Source organism: Pteronotus mesoamericanus, unplaced genomic scaffold (genome assembly GCF_021234165.1).
Source record: "Pteronotus mesoamericanus isolate MK-2021 breed Mesoamerican mustached bat unplaced genomic scaffold, CSHL_Meso_final scaffold_54, whole genome shotgun sequence".
Taxonomy (NCBI): Eukaryota; Metazoa; Chordata; class Mammalia; order Chiroptera; family Mormoopidae; genus Pteronotus; species Pteronotus mesoamericanus.
The window spans coordinates 76585964-76613832 of NW_026555321.1; the positions used below are offsets into that span (position 1 = coordinate 76585964).

The 27869-nt window shown below is 33.7% G+C and overlaps 2 protein-coding genes across 2 annotated transcripts in view; both read left to right on the forward strand.

Moving 5' to 3' along the window:
- Nucleotides 1–27869, forward strand: part of SNTG1 (syntrophin gamma 1) — a 576561-nt gene that overhangs the window by 524030 nt on the left and 24662 nt on the right. The gene's annotated exons all lie outside the window — the stretch shown is intronic.
- On the forward strand, nucleotides 20232–20876 carry LOC129088493 (coiled-coil domain-containing protein 169-like). The gene has a single exon (XM_054595868.1). It carries the CDS (start codon nucleotides 20232–20234, stop codon nucleotides 20874–20876), a length of 645 nt encoding a protein of 214 aa, XP_054451843.1.

Consider the following 27869-nt stretch of genomic DNA (forward strand, 5'->3'; position numbering starts at 1 on the left):
TACCTAGAAATTAAGTCTTCTATAAGATTTTCAAAAACAAACGCAAATAAAATGAGACAGCAATATATATATATATTTATATATATGTGTGTGTATATATATATGAGAAAGGCAGAGTGTATGATAGTGGGATTATTTTGATCTTGGGAAAATGGGAGACCAGTGGCACAGCCAGTTGTTCACAACCAAGTAGTATGTGGGTTCATGTTTGGAGATCTTACGGTTTTTTGTAACTAAGGAATCAAGATTGTCACACAAAATCTCATGTTATTTAAGGACAACCAATGTTTCTTCTTATTTATTTATTCATTCATTCATTCATTCATTCACTTATTTATTTTAAAGATTTTATTTATTCTCTATTTTTAGAGAGAAAGGAAGGAAAGGAGAGAGGGAGAGAAACATCAATGTGTGGTTGCTTCTCACATGTCTCCTACTGGGGACCTGGCCCACAACCCAGACATGTAGCCTGACAGGGAATCGAACCAATGACCCTTTGGTTCACAGGCCAGCACTCAATCCACTGAGCCACACCAGCCAGGGCTGTTTCTTTTTATTTTGAAAGTGTAAAATTAATAAATAGCACACATATGCTGGTCAGATTTGATTGTCTAGTGTATTGCCTTTACAAAAATTCTTCTCTGAATATGGGATTTCAGATGCCAGCAGCTCCTTCAATAACTTTCATATGAGACTTATATAAACTTTGTATATAAACTTTTCCTATGATTAAAATCTCTATATATGTGAGTATGTGAGTATACATAGAAATACTTTTCAGAATCAGGATAGGCTCATGAGTATTAAATCAGTTTAATGAATTTACTAATTTAATTATTAATTAACCAAGTTCATATGTATTTATTAATATAATAATTAATTTTTTAAATAAATCTGATTGGAAAAAGAAAGTTGAAGTTTGATCTTTAGAAAAGGAAATATTATTGCCACGATTGTCACCAAATCCTATCATATGGTAAAGTAGAGAAGAGGGAAACACAATTCATCTGAACACATTCATGAAAGCCTGAATATATTCTGAGCTTTTCAAGGCTAGTATAATCCTAATCCGCATCAGCGTTCTTGGTGCATAAGGAAGAAAATGATGACATGGATGGTCTCTTGCCCGGGTCTGCTGGGCAGGAGGGATTAGTCAGGAGAAGCTAAGCAAATTGTCATGATGCCATCCAGGGCAAACTATTAAGTAGGAAATGAGATTTTAGTCAGTCCAAGTTTGACCCACAGGGAAAACCAAAAACCTTCAGGAATAGTAATCACTATCCTTTTTGTTTCTTTCTGTTGTTGGGAGTATCTAACTTCAAGGCAATTAGATATTTGAGAGAGATGGAAAATAATCTACACACATTATAATTAAGACAGTACCATTGCTAAAACTGTGATACTTGGAACATGAAAGGGAGGGCTATTAATAGTAATGCCAGGACAACAAGTAAAACCCAAGAGAGCCATGGGCAAACCACTGAGCTGAACTTACTGCAAAAACATTGTGTTACCGCATGGAGTGAGCCCAGAAGTTATTTTTAAATACCAAAAAAAAAAAAAAGCCATTGTTAAATATAAATTAGAGTGTTTCATTATAATAATTTGTTAAAATAATTCAATAAAATTTAGTTATTTTTTTTCTCTGTATGCATGTGGAAAGAATCCTTAAGGATGTATCTGGCAGATTTTTAAAATGTTTGAACGCTAGAGATGATGTCAACAATACTACTCATATTCTTTAGCTGTACATATTTTGTCTTTCTGCTCTGCATCTTGATCAGGCTTTGAAGTGACTGTGCAAGAAAACTGAAGGTCTGATAATAAAGTACAGATTCCAGGACAGGGGAGAATGGTGTTCTGAGTGGCTAATTCATTAGGTATGAAGCAAAGACTGCACTGTTTACAGATCTCGAAGGGGAGAATTGACACATTAATGTATTTTAAAACCCTTTATTTTCATTTTTACAAGAAATTTTGAAAAATAAAAATCAAAATAAACACTAATGAAAAATTAAACTAAAAGACCAGATCAGGTACTCCTATGACAGGGAATGAGAGTCAGCATAATTTTAAATTCTATTAAAATGCTGCAGGTTTGGAAGCAGTGAGGTGTCGGGAAATGTCAAACTCATTTTCACTATTTATTACTTGTGCGTGAAAGTCCCCAGGGAAAACCATTTTCCTGAATTTCCAGAGAGTACAAGACACACTAAATAGCACTGTATTCCACAAACTTCACTTTATGTTAGTAACATAGCAATAGGTTATACATTCTTCTTTTTCTTTTAGTATTGCTGTGTTGTCTATGACAATAGACATAATTTGTTGTCATAGTATGTTGTCATAGACAACACAGCTTGTTCTTTGTAATCTCCATTTTTATGAAAAAGCAGCCTTTTCAATGTTAAAGAAAGGTTTTCTCACTAATGTGTCAAAGTATGATATTGCAATACTTATATGAGTTCTGTCCAGAAGGTGTCCAGCTATATAATATGGAAAACAGAGACATTTATTGAAGAAGATGCCAGGTGCAAGAAACATTGTACATAGGACAATGTTGCCTCAGTCCCCTTCAAACAAGTCATCTTAGGACCTCACACAGTTCTCCCAATCACCGTCAGCTGCCCTGTCATATTTTCCTGAATCTCATAGACTATGTGAAATCTTTTCCTTTTCAAAGGTGATTTAGTTTTGGGAAAAGCCAAAAATGGCAGGACACCAAATATGGGTTGTATGGAGGCTGAGTCACCTGGGTGCTTTGATGTTTTGCCAAAAAATTCTTTATGAAATATGATGCGTAAGTGGGTACCTTGTTGTGACGAAGCTGCCAATCACCAGTTGCTCATAGCTGTGGCCTTCTAAATTATCCAGATAGTTTCCATGAAGGAATGTGCAAGCTTAATGCAAAATTTGATGCAGATTTGTTGCTCTACTCTCTCAGTGATTTTGAATGTGATGACCAAACAGTACACAGGCTCACTCTATGGCGTCTCCTGCCACCACTGACTAGTACAGCAAAGTCATCATTGTTCACGCATGTGGGTTTCAGTCCACTCTCTTTGGCTGCCAGGTTTGTATGTCATGAAAACTGTTCTTGTTATATTAACAATGACTAGCCTTTTTCTGAAACACCTCGTATAATTCTCATATCTTAAAAGTATAGATTTGTTGCCATTATATTCTTTTAAACATACAAATGTGCAATAATTAGTTATAGCTATTAATAGATTTCCATGTAAACAGAGACTTTAATAGCAATAAATATTTATTGAAAACTTGCTGTCCATACAGGGATACAGAAGGAGTGTGTGTGTGTGTGTGTGTGTGTGTATATGTATATATACATATATACGTGTGTGTGTGTGTGTGTGTGTGTGTGTGTGTGTATATCAGTCTTGGGTGTTCAAGGAAGGCTTTACAGAAATTGAGACACTGAGGGTAAGATTATCCAGACAAATATCTGTCAATAATGAAGGACATTTAATTTGATATCAGAGGAGATAAGAGATCAAGTCTGTGTTTAACTAAAAGCCAGATTACAAAAGGGGGCTTATTAAAGAATTTGGATTTGATACTAAGAAAATAATACCTCTGAAGGGTTTGGGATATAATAAGGAAATAATCAAATATGTATTTGACAGAACAAACATGCAGGACAGTGTATGGCTGAGATTGAAAGAACCTGGACAAACACCAGATTCTAAGTTCTTAACATCTGTCCTGCACTGGGCATCTATCACTCTATGCCACATTCCTGAGAACACAGTATTTGTGGTAGATGAGGTCAAAAAACACATTGTTGCAAATCGAGTATAAAAATAATCACATCATATATTTAGTGAAAAAATGAGTACAGTAGGGGGAAGTAGGACAACATGGGGAAAAAAAAAAGAAACTGGACCACATGGTTAAGTGACATTGCATGTTTGAACTAAAGCAGGTTGATATTGCAGAAAGATTATTTTTGCCCAGGTGTACAGATTGCATTGATTGGATGGAGGCAAGACTGAATTAATGGACATCTATGTTTCCCCTCGATAATTTAAGAGAATAACTTTTTTTTTTAAACCATGACATTTTGTTAGGAAAAAAACAACAAAATGATGGACAGTGCTGACCTGCATGTTAGAGACTTATGTTCTATGCAATAAAAGAGGAAATCATTTCCTCTTGCTTTCTATATTTTCTCTATACAATTAAAAGACATTCTGTTCCCAAATAATTGTACTCAGCACTAAGTTCACTGTTAATACAATGATAAATAAAATATCTCAATATTTATATTTTATTCTTACTGTTACCAGGGCCCCAGTATTTGAGTCCATTTGCCTATACAGTGTGGCTCCCAAAAATTTATGAGCAGGAGTTTGTAGTATAGAAATTAGGTTTATTAAATAATTGGCCAGTTCAGAGCATGGGGAATTAATGGTCTAAAGACCAGATTCCTAGATGTTGTCACTAGACATCCAGGCTTAGGGAGTTAGGGTTCTTACTAAAAGCTGATTGGTTGGAGGTGAGGTAAAGTTAATAAAAAATCATTTCTTTAGGTCTTATAGACAGCTCTTTGGTCAGCTCTGGAGTCCGTCTGCACAGTCTAATGGGAAAGTAGCCAGGGTGTCATTTCACTTTAGGGCTTAGAAGCCGAAATATAACTTAGACTGCTAGATGTCCGGTCCATGTGACCATTAGTCAGGTCCAGGTTATTGTCTTCCACTGCCTTGTGGGCTTTCTGAGGGGAAAGGCAATGACTATAAGAGGGGTATATATATATATATAGAGAGAGAGAGAGAGAGAGAGAGAGAGAGAGAGAGAGAGAGATGATTTCTAGAGTTAGAATTTAAAACTAAATTTAATCAAAGTCATAAGGACCCTTTGTTTCAATACATTTTCTCCTCAAAATATATGACCTTCATACATACACATACATGACATAATGTGTATTTGACTTTTTCTAAAAAGTACTTATATAATTATACCATAATTATAATTGTAAATTCCATAGTTACAACCTCTCAAAATAGAATTTACCTTTTAAAAAAATTTATGCTATTTATTTTATAGTAAATAAATTATTCATATCAAAGGTGATTATTAAAAATACAAAAGGAAAAGTTGAAATTATTCAAATTACTATCTCCTTGAAATGTCTTCCACATAAGTAGAAATTTTAAATATATGTATGTTATGATGTCATTATGGCAATATTTATATAATTCTTAGCATATTTCTTCTTATATTATCTTTCAATCTTTTATGTTCTAATTGTATAACTTACAGCTCCAAAACACAGGCAAAGATACTTTGGTGTTTGATGGAATTTTTATATTCCTCTTCAGATAAACTATTTCATCTTTGCTTTTTGGAGAATGAAGAACATTTTTTTTTCCAAAACAAACTCAGGCATTTAGGGAAACAACCTATCAGATAATTTCTTTTTAACCCACAAGCATTTCAAAGATCCCCCTAAAGTAAATATTCAAAAGGAAAGTATTAACCCAAGTTTTCATGCCACAATAATAGATAGCTGTAAAATAATAATAAAACCCTGGGTTTTTTATTCATTAGTTGCAATACAAGGATATTATAAAACTGCTGTAGAGATTAATACATTTTATAGCCTATAGTATTTATAATCTGAGTATAGAAAGAACTAAATCAGGTAAGAATAAAAAATTCTTTAAAGTAATGAGACACCAAACAATGAGAAGCCTTGATCTCACAGCAAATATCTGACACTTTACATCAGTTAGTGGAGTCCGCAAAATTCCTATGTAACACACACACAATGACAGCACTTCCCTGGCTTACAGCAGTACATATTTATTTCTCACATTTTGTGGAATCCAGACTACTATTAATCTGAAGAGGGCTCATCGGTGAGTCAGCAGTTTGAATGGTTCCCTCAAACATCTTTTTAATTCTTCTCTGCTTGTGCCCTATTCTTCCTGGAACCAGGCTAGCCCAGGCATGTTCTTTTCTTGCAGATGGCAAAGGCAGAAGAGAACAAGCATAATATGCAATTCTCTAGCCTTTGCTGTTGGAACAATAGCAAAATCCCATTGGTCAAATCATGTCATGTGACTTAGACTAAAATCAAGTACGAAGACAGAGCACTATAGTCCCTGGTGGGAGGACAATTCACAGTTACATTGCAATAGACATGGTTATCAGGGATGATGAAAATTAAGGCTGATATGCCATTAGTGCCAAAGACCATGGAAAGCCACTAAGATTTTATATGAGCAACAGGATGCGATCAACAGTGACTTTGATACCCTGATAGAGAATAATTTGGAGAAAGAGAAGAGTGAATGTTGGGAAGGGAGGAGGTCATTAGAAAACCTTGGGCTTAGAGTAGGGAGCTTTGAAAATGCAGAGTGGTAGGGATTGAGTAATAGTAATGCTAAGTTCTCAATAGAGCTTGGAGAAAGAAAGGATGGAACTAAGTATGACAACAAAGATTCTGACCTGAGCAACTGTGTGAAAAAAGGAAATATAATAAAAATAAGTGGATTTTTCAGGATATCTGTTGAATTAACTGTCATGAAAGTAGTTTTGGAGAGGTCACTGAATTGCTACTTGAGGCAGACGTGGGGCTCTGGATCTGAGAGTCCCTTTAGGCGCCAGCTGAGGTGGAGCGGGCTCTGATCCCTCAGAGCCCGTCCCAGGGTTGTCATGGACAGGAGAAATAAATTAAGCTATTCCAGACACTTCTCTGTCTGCCAGGGAAAGGAGTGGTACTTCCCTCTAGTGGAGAAGGCCCTGAGCTCCTGTGTCCAAAGGCTTTTATTGAAAGGGTTATCAATGGGACTAGGTAGTAGGAATGTACAGGTGATCTCATTATATCAGTATGTTAATGTTTACAGGGAATAGATGATGTTTTGAGGAAAACAAATGGCAGGAACACACCAATTTACATGGGTCCAAGCAGAGACGAGTAAACATGAGAGTGTAAACATAAGAGCGTCAAAGGATTTAGGGTCAGGGTCTGTGAATAATGTAAATTTCCTTCCTAGCATGAGTTGGTTATCATAGCTTTTGAAGGAAAAACAATGCATGCTTCAAAGAATTTACTTCTAGGCCTGATTTCCCCTGGGAACCACCATATCCAGTTTAAGGCTGTCTCCAGTATTGTTTCAAACCTAAGCCAGGCAGGGGATCAGAGCCACCAAGAGATAAGGAGACTTCTTTCAGATAGAATGAGGACCCTGGCCATATCAAAGTTGAGGGCTGAGGGTCTTTTTGCCCTTTTTCTGTGTCCCTCAAATTCTTCTCTAATGCCCATGTGGCTGCGCCTGTATTAGGTTGCCCCTTCCATCAAACGGTCTTACCTGTCATTGACTAACCAGCCATCCTTCAGGGCCAAACAGGGTGATGTGAGGGACAGGTTTTGTCTCCTCAGTGGCCTATTTTCCAAAGGCCTCCTTGATTAGCTCCAGCCTTGGGGCCCTCTCACCTGTCAGTGTGGCTGCAGTTCCTGAAACCATATGGGACATTTCCCAACAGTTGCTATGCTCAGTGTTAAAATGAGGACATTTTTTTTCACTCTTCTAGTGCTATACATCTTACATTAGTTAAATAACTTGTCTCTCTATCATAGAAAAATCCACTCTGGCATAGTGTGATATATCAATATTATAAACAGATAAAGTATATTGTGGACTTAAATGCCAAAGTATTGTTCTAATAGATTGTCTGTATACTATGCAGTGCTATATAACATATTACTCATCTCAGAATGACTTCTATCTAAAGATACTTCCTGGTCTTGACTTGGTCAGATGATTCAGTTGGTTGGGGCATCGTCCCATTCACCAAAATGTTGCCATTTTGATTCCCAGTCAGAGCACATACCTGAGTTGTGAGTTTGATCCCCACTCAGGGTACATATGGGAGACAACTGATGTGTCTGTCTGTCTGTCTATCTTTCTCCCTCTCTCTGTCTCTTCCCCCCTCCCTTTCTTGCAAATCAATAAAAACATATAGTCAGGTAAGAATTATTTTAAAAAAAGAAAAAGAGAGACTTCTTGGTCTCTAATACAAATTTCTGACTGGGAGGATTCACCAGGAAACCAAAATATAAAGTATTTCCAAATTCATTTTTCACTCCACCTGGGACCACTCATATTGATCTATTCTTAATAGATTCATTCATGCATTAGACTTATATACTCTCTCCCTAAACTTGCATAATTTAAACTCTCATCTCCAACTGCTTGCAATATTATATGGCCTTTTTATCTAAATCAAAATGATTCAATGCAGGAAGATTATGCATCCCAATATAATCCATTATCATTATATGTTGCTGATTTATTGAATGCAATAGTTTCCTAAGTTATAACTTACATTTGAGTCAAATGTAAGTAATCAATTTCCAGAATACAAATTTCTTTCAATTTCGGGAGTTGTTATTATGTTAGAGGGAAAAAAATGATTGATTCATACCAATAAGGTTCATAATTAAACTTTAGAAATCAAATTAGTAAATGTGAAACATAGTGCTGCTTCAAAATAAAGGTATGCAGAAGCTTATGTGTTAAATTAGCAATTATTTAATAAAGTGCTTAATCTCTGTCAGCAGACCAGCCTGAAGAAAATCTAGGGGGAATGAAACAGTTATGGCTTACTACATTGCACAGGTATTTTGACATAGATGAAGCTTTCACAGGAAACTCGTTTCATTTTCTCTCTAGAGCTATTACTATCCATTGAGCTGGCTACTATGTGTGCATATGATCAAAATAAAGAATTAGAAGAGTTGATTTGTATAAAGAATTGATAATAGGAAGCATAAGAGCAACTGAATTTTATTGTATTGCTAGAAAACAACAACAGCACACAAAACAAAAAAAAACCCTAAATATCTGAGAAATTTATACCAACAAAACCAAGTTTTCTTGCTGGTGTTTATTATGTAGACAACAGGTAAAGTTTTTCAAAATAAAATTAGATAATTAGAATATTTAGAATATTTAGTATATTTAGAATAGCAAATGGTATTCCATGTCTAATAGTATGTAAAGAGATGTTAGCACTTCATTCCCACATGTATTATCCTTTTGAAAATGTTTACATAAGCATGATTAAAATATGTACTCTATGTACATCAACTCACCAGATTAATGATTTTATTACAAAATAACCCACAAAGTCTGAGTTTCAGAAACACTTACTTTGCTTTTTTCATTACTTCATTATAGATTCCAAGTGAATTTTTAGAGTGAAAATGATACTCTTCTTTGAATGTTTCATGTATTTGATGGATTATTTATATTTATATTTATATCCTTAAAAGTAGAGCCCATTTTGGAGGAATCAATTTGAATGAAATATGTCTGATGGAGACTCTGTGCTTGATTGGAGAATTTCATCCAGTCTTTAATTCAGGCAACCTTCCTAGAGATAATGAATTTCTGTGCTGTTAACTCCAGGTCAGGCCTGCATCTTGATCCCTAAGGCTGCATATTAAACAGAGTGTGTCCAACAGTGAGCTTGTTGTTCATTTTGGCCTGACTTCTTTATCACAAAAATAAAAATTGTGTTTCATACTTTACTTCTTCCTCAACAACTCCCTCTAAATAAACCTAGAAGGTTTACCCTAACTAACTTGGATAATCTCAATTTGTTTGGATTAATGTAATACTATTCAACAGGGCTTCTCAATTTATGTATTGAACAGCCACTTTTTGTGCATCAGCTATGTGACATAGACACTAGGAATACAAAAATAGGTATAGTTAACTCTTTCAAAGAGTCTGAAATATAATTGGAAAAACAGATCTGGACCTGGGTGCTTTCAGAAAGTATGCGGAGAAGCTAAAGCATTTTGAAGACTGAGGTGACACCCTTCTGTGCTTCTTTCCACACAATTACCAGATTAACAATATTTCTAAAGTGTAAAGACAACTATGTCATCAATCTCTCTTACTAAATTACTTTAGTGGCTTCTTACTTCGTTAAGACAACTGTTAGCATAGTAGAAAAGCCTTTCAGTGCTCTGGTCTCTGCCTCCCCATCTCCTGCATTACCTCAGCTTGGTGGCTCAGTCATTCTCCATGACTTTCCAAATAACATTCCCATGACTTATTTTTATCCTTGAATTCAAATCTTTATCCAGAAAGCCTTCTTTCACCAATCTGATTTAGATGTCCCTTTGAGAGCAGAGAATTGTAAGCATACCCTAACATAGCATTTATCCATCATTATGCATTATAGCTGAGTCTGGCAGAGATATTAACTCTAACCTCTTTGTCTAGACTCAAGCACAGGTCAAGCACACATAATTAATTTAATTATTAATGGTAAATATGTTAATGAATATGATACTTTTAATTAAATAAAATTTATAGCTTTCATCTATTCTATGACCTTTTGATGTTTTTATTTTATCCCTTTATTCACCACCATCACTCAGTTTACAAAATGTATAAAATTACTGTGTAGTTGAAGTGCTAATGTTAGTAAAAATATAATTATTTAAGCCCAAAAATACTTACTTAGGATAATTTCATATGAATGATGTGAGAAATAAAAAGATATGTAAAGAAAAAAACATTTGAGAGAAAAGGTTTCTCATAGTTTTCTATTAAATATGCTTCCTAGCTCATTGACATAAAAAGGAAGAACAAGGAGCCACTTTTAGAACATTAACATTGGGGAGATGGGTAGATAGAAGACAAAAGAAGATATAGCACATGGGCTTTTTGTGACATTGAATAACAGTGCAAAATAGAAATAGGATTGTGTGGGAAGATCTGAGGTACTGCTTAACTAGAAGACCCATAAATACAACCTGTAAGAAAAATAAGCATGTTTATGGGTATTGCTGGGAAAACAGTTAAATATCAAATACCATGTGATTGGTATTATATGGAGTGAGTTGTAGCCTAGCTTCAAAGCATCTTTATTGTAATTTTTAATTTGTTTTCTATAAGTTGCAATCCATATGGAGTGCTATTTTTTGTTTTTACCCCCTCAGTAGTAATAGTCTACTTCCATTTTTCATAAAACTGGTGACATACTGCCTAAATTACCTTCATATGTAGAATTTATTTCAGTTTTTTTTTTGAAGAGGAGTTTTTCTGTGAAGCATTGAAATTTGGGGCACGCAAACAGTGAACTGATAAGGAAATTGATAAAGGATGTATTATATGCTATTTTTGCCTATTTTGTTCAACATAATAGTTTTATTATCATTATGTAACTATTTTTATTTATATATGATTAATGCATTTTTTGAATATTATTCATTCAAGGAATACTTGATGCTATATAAAGGTGAATTCATTCACTAACCTGCACCCCTCAATTAAGCCAGCTTTACCTTCCAGTTCTATGATGGATTATAGCCAGCCTTGATAATCTTGATTATAAAGAGCAAAAATAAATAGCAAGGGTAGGCTTTTTCTTTTTCCTTCCCACTGAAGTTATCTAAATAAGTGGCATTTCAAACTTTAAGTGAATTCTAACAGATCTTACACAAACAAACAGCTTAATGGAATATTTTTACTTGCAGAAAGAGAAAAGAAAGCTTAAAATAATAACAGCATTGCAGGGAGGAAGAAACTATGACTCAGAACATGCTATGTTTTAAAAAATCAATAAATTGCTTTTCTGGGTTTAGTGTTTTGTACTAAATGGGACTTCAGGTCTCTTCTCTATTATAAGAAAGGAATCAGGCATTTGTAATGACAATTCATCTATAATCATTCTCAAAAAATGGGTCTATGATGTTTAATTAAACAAATAATTGCAGAAAACAAAGCTACAGTTTGAGATAAATGAAGAAATATGAACCATGGAGAATCACAGACTTGGGTTTGATACCCACTTATTAGTTGTTAAATATTATGAATGTGTATGATGTTTTTTTTAATTGTACCCAGAAAATGTCAATACTCTAGAAAGTACATAGCCTTTGCAGAGATTGGAGAAAATGTAAGACAAGGTCTAGAATAGTGTTATGTTCATTGCAACAACAAAGACAATGTTCCATGGAAAGATAAAAGCTGATACACAAAATACTTCACAGGTATTAAATGAGGTATTTTTAAAATGATCTGTACAAGTATTCACCCATCAATGTCAGGAATAAATGATAGAGTCCATATTGTACCACATTTTCTTCACATAAATATTTTTCTTGATGATAATCAATATTTCATCTTCAAAACATGCAGATTAATCATTGTTTATAAGCACATTTTATAAAAATTAATTCCTGATTTAAGAATGGCAACTTTAGCCCATCAGTAAATGAGAAGATGAAAAAACTATGGTACATTTACGCAATGAAATACCACACAGCAGAAAGAAAAAAGGAGCTCCTACCCTTCACAACAGCATGGACGGATTTTAAAAGCATTATGCTAAGTGAAATAAGCCAGTCAGTGAAAAACAAATACCATATGATTTCACTCATAAGTGAACAAGCTAAATAAGCAAGCAAGCAAAACATAACCAGAGACGTTGAAATAAAGAACAAACTGACAGTAACCAGAGGGGAGGGGTGAGGAGGTTAAGAGGGGAAAAATGGGGAAGGGTCATCAAAGAGCATAAATAAAGGACACATGGACAAAGTCAAAAGTAGAGAGTAGGAGGTAGGGATGGGTGGGGTGGGGTAAGGGGAGTGGTGACGGGAAAATGGAGACAACTGTACTTGAACAACAATTAAAAAAGGAAAGAATGGCGACTTTAAATTATAAACGTCAAATGGCATTAAGTCTAAGGTTTCTACCATTTATCTTCTTGCCTGCATTGTTTTATATAAAATATATGTATTGTAAAGAGTAGCTCAGAGGCAAATGAATCGTTCTTCAAAATCTTTAAGTGTGAGAGAATTTTGATCAATAAGCTTTTACTATATATGAAATCTGTCCAGAAAAAAGTCCAGTCATTGTTAATATAATGAGAATGTTTGCATGACATTGATGTAACTTGGCCACCAAGGGGAGGGTACTGTAGTGCACATGTGTCAACAATAACAACTTTACTGTACTAGCCAGTAGGGGTAGTAGACACCATTGAGTGAGCACGTTTACTGTGCAGCCAATGCATTCAAAATGACTGAGTGAGTAGAGCAACAAATCTGCATCCAATTTTGCTTTAAGCTTGCACATTCTTCTGTGGAAACTGTTCTCATGATTCAGAAGGCTTTCATGGATAATGCAATGAGTGCACTGCAAACAAAAGTGTGGCACAAATGCTTCAACGATGGTCAAGAATCTGTTGAAAGTGATCCATATTCTGGAAAGCCTGCAATAAGCAGAATAGCTGAGAATTTTGAACATGTATGGGCTGCAGTCAACAAAGATCGACAAGTGACAGTGCAAGAATTAAAAGTTGATCTGGGAGATCCAAAATCCCCTGTGACTGAGATTTTGATGCAAGATCTTGGCATGAAAGTTGTCATAGCAAAATTCATTCCACAGCTTCTGCTACAAGAGCAGAAGGAATGTCATACTGCAGTTGCTAATGATGCTTGGGAGAACTGTGTGGTCCCAAGGTGTCTTCTTTGAAGAGGACTGAGGCATCATTGTCCTATGTACAATGTTTCTTGTACCTTGTATCTTCTTCAATAAATGCCTCCACTTTTCATAGCATGTGGCTGGATATTTTCTGGACAAGCCTTGTCTTTTCATATTACTTGCTTTTCTTCCTTTGTCATCTTCAGTGACTTTATTATAATAACAGTATTAAAAATGTTGTGATTCATCATTTTCTTTTTTTCATACATATAGTTACCTTTGCTTCCAGTTTTTTAAGCTCTTAAAATATTTAAATGTAACTTCAAAATGCCAGATATATTGTATATTTATCATTCAAAGAAACGTCACCTTAAATACTATTTCTGACTGTCAAAAACAAGCAAATAAATAAGTTTTAGTAAATCAAAAAGGTATATTGAATCAATTATAACTATACTGAAATTCATCAAATATTTTAATTTACAGTGTGAATTTTTGTCATTTCTTGAAATACATTGCATGAGAAAAGATATGTGGCTAAACAAAGTTAAATGAGTTTCTTGCCTGAAAATATACTGAGACTTTCTTGTGCAAATGAACCTCCAATATCAAATGTATTTGACCATTTTGAACTCCTTTTTCTCCAGGGGTGTATAGAAGGTATCTGTGGGAAGACTTGGCAAAGTGAATATATAGTCTGTGATCATACTTTATAAAGGCTTTGGGTCAAATTACAGATTGTAAAAATATTCAGAAATTTCTTCATACACATACATCTTATTTATTTATTTATTTATTTATTATTTTTCTTTTTCTTCTACCTCCTCCTTTTGGTCTTGATCTACATCAAGTTAAACCAATTAAGACTACTACTAGGGGTTGGAAATTTCACATTACTTTGTAGGTTCTCATTTTAGTGTATGTTTCCTCACCCTTCCCAAATGCACTTCTCCAACAGCATAATAATGAAATAATAAAAGAAATGCAACATTTTTATTCTTCAATATTTATTTTATCTTAATGCATTTCTCTTACAAACTTAGTTTCATTTTGTGTCTTCTGTATAGCAGCTACCTTGTTAGAATCAAGAAATGCAGTGCTGAGCTAGTTACACCAACTACCTGTCCACTTGAAGCTTTCTTTACAATGGAGAGAGACAGAGCAGCATGATTGCAGGTTGCAGTCAGATCTGTGAGGAAATGAGCAAGGTATTGAGAAAGAGAAGAACTCAGAAGGGCCTTTTAATAGTTTGTCAGGAAAAGAGTTTCTGAGGCAAATATACTTCTAGTGGGGACCTAGGTAGTGAGAATGCAACAACCGTGAGAGAGTTGGGGGAATTTTCAAGCAGAGGGAACAGAAAATGTTAAGCAAGAAGTATGAAATGTCTTTTTATTTACTTTCAGAAACATAAAGGAGAGAGACTGAGGGAGATCACTCTAATTGTAAAAAAACAGAAAAAGAAAATGAAAATGGATTCATGTTTTCACTGTACTTTAAGCCCTTTATTTTATGATATTACTTGTATTTAACATTTGCCTTATACTTTAAATGATCTGAGGTAACTACCTTTTCCACATTTGATGTCAGAAAAAGCCTGGGTCACTGGTTTTGGAGAATATCACAGATATAGTGGGGATAGTCATAAAGAAACAAAGCTAACAAATGAAAAATATTGTCCACTTATGATTATTGATCATTAACAGGTGTCTGGTCTACGGAATAGATGTGAGAGAACACGTAATCAAATATTTTCCTCAAATTTGAGTTCCCTATATTCCTAGTTGAATATCAGGCCCCTTTGTAGCCAATAATTGAGGTGGCATGCAATTTACTGCCCACAATGTAATAATAAATGATTATTAGATAAAATGGATTCATGATATTGGTAAACTCTTAAAATGGTTCTGTTCAAAAATTATTTTTAAAATATTATAATGCTTAAAACATATATTTAAGCACAGTAAAGAAAATCTAAGAGACATTTATATCAATTATCTAAGCATTAACAAGCAGGGTCATTATTTTTGTACATGATTTAGTAAAGTATCACAGCTTGTTAAGATGCAATTATAAATGGTGTATTTACCAAAACTAATTCAAATACATTTTAGCTACATGTATTTCTTAATATAAGAAAAATTGAATTTAACAGCTACTGTGCTTTATTTATAGTAAATATTCATATTATCATTGCAATTACAAACAACATATTCAATGAATGCTGAAGGGTTTAACTGAATTTATGATAGCATGCATTGCGATATATATTGTGGTTTTTACATAATGAAATTTATAAATCTTTACTTTGATTCTACAAATTAAGTGAAATAAAGTTACGAAAATTAACTCATTTTCTAATTGAAACACTGATAGACAATGTCTGGTCAAGATACTGGCAAAGGTAAACATGGTTTTTGATTGATCAAAATTACAATGGAACTACAGAACAACCATCATTCAGAACTACCTGAAATCTAACTGAACACAAGTCCTACAACTTAAGATATAAAGAAGAAAACACATTGAGACTGGTAGGAGAGGTAGAGACACAGAACAACTGATTCCATACCCCCATGTGGCAGATAAAAATTGAGAAGTATAATTTCCCATTACCAACAAATAAAGAGCATTATGCTAAGTGAAGTAAGTGGGGGCCTCTTTGGGTTCATTTTTTTGGGATTCTCTGTACTTCCTGGACTTGTATGTCTATTTCCTTCACCAAGTTGGGGAAGTTTTCTGTCATTATTTTTTCAAATAGATTTCCAGTTTCTTAATCTCTTTCTTCTTCTGGCACTCCCATTATGTAAATGTTGATATGCTTGAAGTTGTCAGAGAGGCTCCTTATGCTCTCTTCATTAAAAAAAAAAAAAAATTTTCTACTTACTGTTCTGATTGTTTTTTTGCTCCCTTATATTCCAAATCACTGATTTAATCCTTGGCTTCATCCACTCTACTGTTGATTCTATGTAAATTGTTCTTTATTTTAATTAGTGTATCCTTCATTTCTGACTGGAATTTTTAATGCTTGAGGTTCTCACGAAGTTCCTTGAACATCCTTATAACCAGTGTTTTTAACTCTGTATCTAGTAGCTTGCCTGTTTCCATTTTGTTTAGTTCTTTTGCTTGAGTTTTGTTCTCGCCTTTCATTTGGGCCCTGTTTCTTTGCCTCCTCATTTAGACAGCCTCCCTGTGTTTGTTTCTATGTATTAGGTAGAGCTGCTACATTTCCCAGGCTGGGTAGAGTGGCCAAATATAGTAGGTGCCTCGTAGGGTCCAGTGGCTAAGTCTCCCTTGTCACCTAAATGGGGTACTCATGGTGTGCCCTCATGTGGTCTGTGTAGACCACACCTACCTGTTGTAGTTGAGCCTTGATTGTTGCCAGTATATCCAATGTCATCCACCTCCTGTGTTCTGTCTGGACTCATATAGCATAAGCTACAAAGTGATCTGCTGCTACTTATGCTGGGCTTGGAGGTAACCAGGGTAGACCAAGTTGTGAACCAAGACTGGCTGCTGCTAGTGCAGGGCTTGAGGCAATTTAGCGACAGGTACGGAGCTCATCGAAGCCAGGTGCTGCTTATTTGAGAGAATTTAGAAAAATCTGAAGCATGGGCCAAGACAAGCAATTCCTATGGAAAAGCCACGGGAAACATCTTGAGTAAGCCTGAAAGTTTGGTTGAGTAAGGCTGCAGGGAATCACCAGAGTGGGGCAAACAGTGTGAGGCAGGTTGATAGTCTCAAAAATGGTTCCTGCCTGCCAGCTCTGTGGCGGGAAGGGCTCAAAAAAGGAACAATGGCCTCTGCCAACACGTCTGTATGGGGAAAAGTTGACCCCCACCTCTCACCTTGATACTGGACAATTCAGTTCTTCCCTGTAAGTCTCTGTTGCCTTTCAATGTGTTTTCCCCATGCCGGAGCTCAGAGGCAGTGAATCTGAGTAAGTCTGTGCACTGGCCCTTTAAGAGGAGCTGCCAGGGAGTACAGCAGTTTCTGTCTTTCTCAGCCTCAATCCCTACTGGTTTTTACAGCCCGAAGTCATAAGGACTTATCTTCCTGGCACTCAAACCCTGGACTGTGGTGCTTGATGTGGAGGTGGGAATCCTCACTACTGAGATATACTTCCCAGTTTGTATCTGCCACATGTGGATGTGGGATGAGCCCATTCTATGTCCCTGCTTCTCCTACCAGCCTCGATGTGGTTTCTTCTTTAATTCCGTAGTTATGACACTTTTACTTAGCTCAATTTCTGACAGTTCTGAATGATGGTTGTTTTATGGTTTAGTTGTAATTTTGATATGGTTGTGTGAGGAGGTGAGCTGTGTTTACCTATGCTGTCATATTGACCAGAAGTACTAAAGCCAATCTTACAATTCAAAGGACTGAAATCACACAGTGTATATTATCAGACCACAGTAGAATTAAACTAGAAATCAGTAACAAAAAGATAACAGTAAATCTCTATTTGAAAATTATAAAATATACTTCTAAATAATCCAGGAATCAAAGGAGAAATTAATATGCAGCATAAGTAATATAGTCAATAATATTGTAATAACTATATATGGTCCTGGCTTTGAAGACCCAAGAGTGAATGAACCCTAGGAAGCTAGGCTTAAATATAAGAACAAGGATTTTTGAAAATCTGAGCAGAAATTTCAGTGGTAACACACTGCAGGGTAAATAGACACTACATAATTACTCCAAGCACATGACTGAAATAAATAAATAAATATTTAAAAACAGAGAAATGAGATGTAGCTCATACAGAGGAGAAATTGCTTATACACTGTTTCTGGGAAGGCCTAGGTGATAGATAAAGTGCATAAAGATTCCAAATAAGCTATTATAAATATGTTCAAATAACTAAAGGAAACCATGTAAAAAGAATTAAAGGAATATATGATGACAATGACTCATCATATAGAGACCATTAATAAAGAGATACAAATTATAGAAATAAATGAAAATTCTGTAGTTAAACAATATAACAACTGAAATGAAAAATTTACTCAAGGGGCTCAACAGCAGATTTGAGCTTCTAGAAGCAAATAATCAGCAAACTCAAAAGTAAATCAATAGAACCAGAGACATGGAAGTAAAGAACAAATTGACAGTGACTGGGGGTGGGGGGAGGGAATAACAATGGAAAGAAGGAGAAGGGTCAAGTCAAGAAATGTGTATAAAAAACAATGGACAAAGACAATGGGGGAGAGGTTGAATGTGGAAGGTGGGGGGTTGGTAGGGCAGGGGGAGTAATGAGGGAAAAACGGGGACAACTGTAAATGAACAACAATAAAAACATCTTTTAATTTTTTTTTAAGAAAGGTAGGTCAATAGAAATTACCCAGTCTAAAGAACAGAATGGAAAAAAAATGAAGAAAACAGAATAATCTCAAAGGCCTGTGAGACAGCATTAAACACAGGACATATGCATAACAGGAGTGCCAGAAGAGAGGAAAAAAAATAACAAGTGTTTGAAGAAATAATGGGTGAAATTTCTCAAATTTGATGAAAAACTTTAATTTACATATTCAAGAAGTTCAATGAACTCCAAGTAGAACAATCACAAAAATATTCACAACTAGAAAGATATTAATCAAAGTGTTGAAAGCCAAAGCCAAGCAGAAAAACATAAAAACAGCAGGAGAAAAATTACATATAATATGCAAAGAAAATACAAGAAGATTAACAGTTGATTTCTCATAAGCAACAATGGAAGCAATGGAAATGATGGAAATGCCCAGTAGATGAGTGGATGAAAATAGTTGTGGTACATATATGAGTATACAATGGAAAATTACTTGACCATAAAAAGAATAAAATCTTAAAATTTGGGACAGAATAGATGGACCTAGAGGGCAATATGCAAAGTGAAATAAGTCAGTCAGAAAAATAAAAAATATCATATGATTTCATTTATATGTAGAATCTAGGGAACAATATAAATGAACAGACAAAACAAACATAGGCATAGATGCAGAGAGCAGACTGGTAATTGCCAGTAGGGTATGGGTTTGGGGAACTGGGTTGGGAGGGTGAGGAGGTTAAGAAGTACAAATTGGAAAAAAAGAAAAAAGGTACAAATTGGGTTCTGGCCAGATGGCTTACTCATTTGGATTATAGTCTCATATATCAAAAGGTTTCGGGTTCAATCCCAGGTCAGAGCACATACCTAGTTTGTGGGTTTGATCCTGTCAGGGTGTGTATGGAAAGCAATCCATCAATGCTTCTCTCTCACATCAATATTTTTCTTTCTTCTGATTTCTCTTTCTCTAAAATCAATAAGCATATCTTTGAATGAAGATTTGTTAATAAGTGCAGGTTATTGGTTGCAGAGTGGCCATGGGGATATAAAGCATAGCATAAGGAATATATTAATAGTCAATAATATTGTAATAACTATTTATGGTGCCAGGTGGATACTGGAAGTATCAGGGAGAATATTTTGGAAAGTATATGATTGTCTAACCACTACGCTGTACAGCCAAAACTAATACAAAACAATATTGAATGTAAAGTGTAATTTAAAAATAAAAAATATATAATCCGTTACCTAAAAAAAAAAAATGGAGACAAGAGGTAGTGTTATGACATATACAAAATGCTGGGTGAGGGGACTTCAACCAAGGATTCTGGAATTCAGCTCACCATGGTAACTGCTCATGACAATGCTTTTTCTGGGCAGCTTTGGCTGCCCCTTCAGATCTTCTGTCTGAGGTGCTGAGGGGAAGAGTGTGGAGAGTTTTCTGACCTGACGCTATGGGGAACGAAAGAGGTGACAACTTTGAAGATATGAGCATTGAACAACTGAAATTGGAGTTATTGGAAGAACTTCATATGAAAGACTTAATACAATTCTCAATAATTGAACTAAGACACAAAATAATGGAACTGAAAGCCAAACTCATTATTGCTAATATAGGCAATGGATGGAAAATCTGTTATGAGATACAACTTGAAGTGAACGATCAACTAAAAAAGCAAATAGCTACTCTCAAAGAGAAATGGGAAAAACTCCATGTAGACCCTTCAAATAGACTGTCTTCTATTCGTGCCTATGAACGAATGTCAGTAAAATCCTTAGTTTCATTACTTGAAAAGCTAGAAAAAGAAAAAAGGCATCTTGAACATCAAGTGAAATACTATTTACTTAAACTGGAAGAAGAATCAAAGGCTTACCAAAAGATCAAGAATGAACGGCAAATATACCTAGCTAAATTATCTAAGATCTTTCACTTAAAACACATTTCTAGAAGGCAACAGATGAATGAACTCCACAAAATTAAAGAGAATCCAGTGAAAATGGGAAGATATAATACAGCTGATCAGAAGACAGTAAATACCAAAAGAGGACCAACAAAAAAGAGTACGAGATTAAATCACGTTCCAAAACCCAACACATGATTCAGGAATTGGGTAGATTTCTATCTCTTCCCCTTTTTCATTTGTTATATTCAACTTGTCAAATTAATGTTCAACACATTTTTTTTAGAAATTAAATAGATAAGAAAGATCTATTAAACCTTTTTAGCTCCTCTTTCAAAGTAAATAATATTTCATTAAAATGGAAACAAGCAAACAAATAACAAAAAGCTGGGGTAGCAATACTTATACCAGAAAAAAAAAGACTTTAAAATAAAGGCTATATATTGTAACAAGAGGAAAAGAAGGACCCAGAATTTCCACTTCTGGGTATTTATCCAAAGACCTAAAAGCACTAAGTTGAAAAGACATATATATCCATATATTCATTGCAGAATTGTTTATAAAAGCCAGGATATAAAAGGAACCTGAGTGTCCATCAATAGATGAATGCGTAAAGGAGTGGTGCATATATAAAATGGAATATGTCTTGTCCATAAAAATGAATAATATCTTACCATCTGCAACAACATGGGTAGACCTAGAAGGTATTGTGCTGAATGAAGTAAGTCAGACAGAGGAAGACAAATGCACTATGGTTTCACTTACATGTGGAACATAGAAAACAAAATAAATGATAAGGAGAACAGAAGCAGACTCGCAGAGACAGAGAATGTTTTGATGGTTGCCAGACGGGAGAGGGGTTAAGGGCCTGGGTGAAGAAGTACAAATTGATAGTTACAAAATATTCACAAAGATGTAAATTAGAGCATAAGAGATATTGCCAATAATATTTTAACAACTATGTATGATATATGGGTAATAGATTTATTGGGTGATCATCTAGTAAATGATATAATAATACCTAATCATTGGGTTGTACAACTAAAAATAATATTGTATGTTGACTATAATTGAAAAATTTCAAAAATTTTTAAAGTCAGAAAAAACCTGCTAATGGAGACAAATCAATATTAATAACTTCACTTTGATACATGTATAAGAAAACTTGAATTTCAAAATGACCAGATTTAATTTAAAAAGGGTCATTTAATCTAAATAAAAAATTATGCCTAAGTAATAATTTTTAAATATAGTAATTTATGTAAATATAACAACATATTGAGCACTTTTTAAAAAGTAATACTAATATTTCAAGTACCTTATAATTTAGTTTTTTTGTTTGTTTTATATGATTGGGGATATTGTGGTTCACATAGTGGATAAGTAAACATCACAATACAATCTGTTTAATTATACATTCATTATCAACTTTTGAGATCTTAGATTCACTAGTTAATCTTTCATTATACTCACTGTTGTTTTTACTTACTGTTTTTGCAAAACTTATACTATGTCAAATTATAAAATAGCTTTTATTTACTCATACATTAAAAAAGATCTCTATCACAAGAGTATTCAGTTTACTTCCTATAAATTTTACAGAACTTCCACTTACCCCATTTTCTGCGCACCTTTTATGTCTATACCATCTATAATTTCTTGTTTCCCACTGGCCCTCTTCACAGACTTCCAGAGAGCTTCATTCATTTAAGATGCCAAGGGGCAGGTTGCAGCCAGCAAGTTGGTACAACTGCCTCACAGACCGAAAAATATTCAGTATTTACTTTACCAAAAGAGACCTGAAAAAACAAGCTGTAGTTAACACCCTTTGTTTAAATGCACTAAATTTTATCAGTAATGACCCCAAATATTCACTTGTGGTTATGAGGAAAATCTGGTGTGATGGAAATTTTAGCCACCAAATACAAAGCCAGGAATGTGAAAATGCTTGTTTACAAAGGTGCATCTTGTCCACTCACACTCCAACATGCTGAATCTGTCTATCTGTGGACAAATCTTAGGGTTCTTTTTTTTTTGCTCTCTTGGGTACCCATAACAGACTTATCCCTATGTGCTCATATTTGCGAGTTTATGGAGTGTTTCAGGTCCAAGGGTGGTGATTATTTGAAAATCTGGACTGCCAGCTTGGGCAGCTTGCCATATTCTCCTGTTTTATTGGAAAACACTCAACTAAACTAATTTCAAATAATAAAAAAGAAGAGAAACCCCTGCAATTTACAAAGCAATATTATAAACATTTTCATCTCATTCATCTTCTTTTTTTAAACTATCAAATTTTATTATTAAAGTTTTTATTTTTTATTGTTATTCAGTTATAGTTGTCCTGCCTTTTTACCCATTGTTCTCCGCTGCTCCCCTCCCCGCGCTCCTGCAATCCCTCATCCCCATTGTCCGTGCTTCACATTCATTTTCATAGTAACCCTTTAAATTTGGATAGTCAAGTATTATTATTTCTAAATCCTAATAGAATGTACTCAGATTCTAGTCGATGGATAATCTGTTTCAAGGTAATGTGGTTTATGAATAGGATATAAAGTTTGAATTACATTTAAATATTTATAACTCTAAGACTCTAAGATCAGTATTTTATTTTTAAATTTCAGGGCTTTGTCAAAAAAAGCATTATCTTTCCTGGGATATATGTATTATAATATGGAAAAAGATCTTAATTTACTGTTAATGGTTAAGAGAACACCAAAAGTAGATGATCAGGAAGGAGGGTTTTCTGGCCTTTATAATTCTAATCTCATTCCATGTAGGCAATAGGTATCTATTCCACTATAAATGAACTACACCAGAATTTTAAAAAATGAAGACAGAAAATTTACACATTCCTTCTAAGCTTAGGTGTAGCATCATTCAAAATCATTTTTACAACAAAAGTGTACATGTACTTTACAGAGAACTTATTACTGTATCTTAGTTTACTTTCTACCCTCAGAGAAAGCTCTTAAGGCAAAGGATACCTGTTCCTGTTGTTCTTCACTATCACCTTGTACAAAGTCTGTAAAATAATCACAAAAATTCCTACTCTCCATCCACATCTCACTTAACTCTGTCCTACCTGGGTCTACCTTATAGCCAGCTACAAGAATCCTGCATTTGTACTCACCCATAGCAATATAAATAGCATGTTATGAAGGCAGTAGTGTTCATGCACCTTTTTTTTAATATTAATATTCTTAACATAGTTGAAATAATGTTTATCAAAATCTTAAAAACAGAATATTGTCATAAAAAAATAGAATAGCCTAAGAGTTCTTGAATCCAGACATATTTTAGACCTGTTTTACTTCTTGAAAAGTCATATGGTTCAAATAGAAAATTCCTGTTTTATACTATTATGACTATATAAAATAGCATTTCAAAATTATACAATTTGAGAATTTGAAAAACTTTAGTTTTAGAGCAAAACCAAGCAAGAAATAAAGGTTTTTACTGTTTAAAATTGCATATTAGATTAATGGCAGGGCTTGAATTATATATAATAATATGTTTTAGAAGACATTTTTCCATCCAACTTTTCAGAAGCTCCTTTGTTTAAACATAGGTATCTCTTCTAATTTTATGTTCTAATATCCCCCTTACCATTATATTATTTGCATGTTCCTATGTAAATACATGATTTTCATAAACATTAATGCAAACTGTTCTGCATTTCCATTTTTGATACTAATAATAAAGTCTTTAGCACTTTCATTTTTATATATTGTTTTTCTTACAGTTAATATTTAAAAATTAAATTTCTGGATTAAATAATAGTATCTTTTTAAGGCTTAAACTATGTATTAAAATTCTATCCTAAAGTATTTCACACTGTTGTTAGTATTTTATGCAAATATTTGTTTTAACATAATCTTACTAACTTTAGATATAATTTTTAGTGATCTTTACTGATATAAGGTTTGAAAAAAGCTAAGTCATTCTAATATTACCACATTTTTTATATCTAGGGAGGGTAAACATATTCTCTTATTTATTAAAATGATCATTGTTTTCCCACTTTTTTGAATGTTTTTTGTCTAAAATTGTCTAAAATTGTTTGCCTTTTTATTTAGTGTTTAGAATTTTCCTTATATTCTACCATATTTCTTGCTAAGTGGAACTCAGCCTTTTGCTTTTGTTTTCAATTTTTTCTTAACATATATTCATTGTAAATAATGAGCATGTAATTCTTATTATTCTGTGTCTAGAACTCCTTGTTTTCAAAAGTTACTAAGTATTTATCTATAGGATACTTGCAGTTTTTCTATAATATGGGTTATTTAAATTCTTTACAACATATATATTTTATTCAGTGGAAGTTTTGAGATAAATTATTTAACTGTTGTGTTTTTTCAGAAAGTTAATTACCCCTTATAATTTCATTCTTGAGATGTTATAAGAAATTATATGTAAAGAAATAAGAAAAATTGTAATGATTGGATATTGCTTCTCTATAAATTATATATTCTCATAGTAAGAACAAAATGATAGTAAGAACAGGCTGTTCTAAATATAGAGATTAGTATCCAGGATAGTGGCACTGTCTTCTTTATATAAATATTTAGCGAAATGCTTATAATACAGTAGCCATTTTTTAAGGATTTGGTTAATGAATAAATAATAAATGAATGACATTTTATATAAATTATTATACTTTATTATATATTTTGATAAAATTTTAATCCTTATTTTTAAGAGATTTATGACTTTGTTATTTTAAACTTTTTAAAGTGTGAAGTTTTAAATTAACATTTATTTTGAATGGATTCTAAAGAAACAATGTTTACACAGTTTTTAAAAGTTTTTTCAATTGTTGTAATAGATATATAATATAAAATTTCCCATTTTAGCCATTTTTAATTTTGCAATGCAGTGACATTAATTAATTTGCACCATTTCCAAAACTTTTCATCACCCCAAACTGACACTCTTTAATCATTAAGCAATAACTTCAATTTTTCTCTCTCTACAGAATAAGAAAAAAAACACTGATCCAACCAAAAGCTGTCCACAAGAGGCTAACTTTATATTTAAAGGAAAACACAAATGGGTTGAAAAAACATGATGTGAAAAGATATTCCATACAAATTGTAACCAGAAGAGAGGTGGATGGCTAAATTTATATAAGAAAAAGTAGATTTTAAGTCACCTTTCCAAGAGACAAAGAAGAGCATTATATGTTGATAAAACAATCATTCAACAAAAGGATATAATAATTATAAGTATAGATGCAAACATCAGAGACCCAAAATATATTAAACAAACATTAAGAGAATCATAGGTTTATGACTTTGTTAACTTATCATTTAATAAGTGGAATACAGGGTGCTGGTTGGTGAATTTTGATTCGACAATGGACCACAAAATATCCTGAAATACAAAAGTATATTACTCACAGGTCCTGGAGGAGGAACACAGAGCACAGCGTACCTTGAGATGCCACATGGGAAGGTCAAGGCAGAATGCGGGAAGTGAGAGGGTCAGCGTGGGGGATTGTGACAAGACTTCAGGAAAATAAATTCATTAAGTAGAATCTATAGGTGGTGTGATTTCAAGTTCCAGGGCTAGAGCTGCATTGGTCAATTCAAACCAAATGAGCAAGGTTTTGGTGAGTCTAATGGGGGTATCCTGTAAGTGGTTCACAAAGTATGAGGTGCTGGAAGGCTCTGAAGACTTGATCACAAACCAAGAATGTTTGGGGAAGTCATATTAGGAGCTTACATGTGTTTGTGACCATGCAACTTGCATGAGAGGGCTAGTGACAGTTTTTGACTATTTAAGGCCACATTTTCAGGTCATGCCAAAGCAACAGTACTGTAGAGTAGCGTACCTCAACACTCAACATGGGAGGAGAAATAAACAATTCTAAAATAATAGTTGAAGAATTCAATAGTCCACTCTCAATAATGGGAAAAAAAACTAAGCAGAAGACCAACAAGGAAATAAAGAACTTGAACCAGACTATAACCAATTATATCTAACATACATACACAGAACACTCCCAGAACGATATGCAAATTTTTCTCAAGTGAATGTAGAACATTCTCTGGACTATACCATATATAGGAATACACCATATGTAGGTACACAAAGCTAGCAGTAATAGCTTTTTAAAAAATTAAATTATATAGAGTATAATTACTTTAATAAATAAGAGAATTAGAATTCATATTTAAAATTATTCTTTTATTTATATAGGCTTATGTATAAGTTAATTATTGAATCATGTTAAGACTAACAAAATTTATAGTCAACACACTATAAGCTCTACTATAATGTGTTTTAAGTTGAAACCTCTTCAAAATACACACTGGGGTTGTTGACAGAAACTATAGGATCTTATTTTATTTTTATAAAATCTTTGTTCCATGTAGTCATGGAAAAATATGACACATTCCAACAAGGGACCATCTACAAAATATCTTACAAGTAATCATCAAATTGTGAAGGATAGTCTAACAAAAAAATGAGATTGTCAGAGCCAAGTAGAGCCTTCAAAGACACAATGAATGAATGCAATGTGGTATCCTGGATAAAACCCTGTACCATAAACAGTTTTTAGGTTAAAACTAAGGAAATTGAAATAAATAATGGACTCTAGATAATAATGTTCCAATATTGTTTCCCTAATTATGACAGTGTACCATATTGCTGTGAGATATTGCAATAAAATAAACCATGTGTGAGGACATAGGAACTCTCCTTACCATCTTCTATTTTTTTCTCAATTAATGTATATATCTGTACATATTCTCAACCCACCAAAAAATATGTTTGGACTTGTCAGTGTGCTTCTATGTCACTATGTATTGAAAAATAAGAACAGAGTTATGTGTTAATTAGTATTTTGGTCCTTATAGAGGTTTCACATTATCTAAACTTATTGTTGCAATGTGTGAAAGTGGCTTTTAAATAAATATTCTAATGAACTGAGATATTATAGTCTGATTGAGCTAGTTCTATAAAGTGTCTGTCTATCCCAGTTCAATCTCATGATGGCATCACGTAAATTTTTGTCATAATTATTTACTCAGGTTGACTTTCATTGTGACAATGCTACAGGTTATTAGTTTGAGCTTAAAAAGAAAGTTCTACAGAATTATCCAGAGTTCTCAATTCAAAATGGCATTACCATTTCTATTGATGCAAAACAAAGAAGCATTTACATAAAATATGTTTTCCATC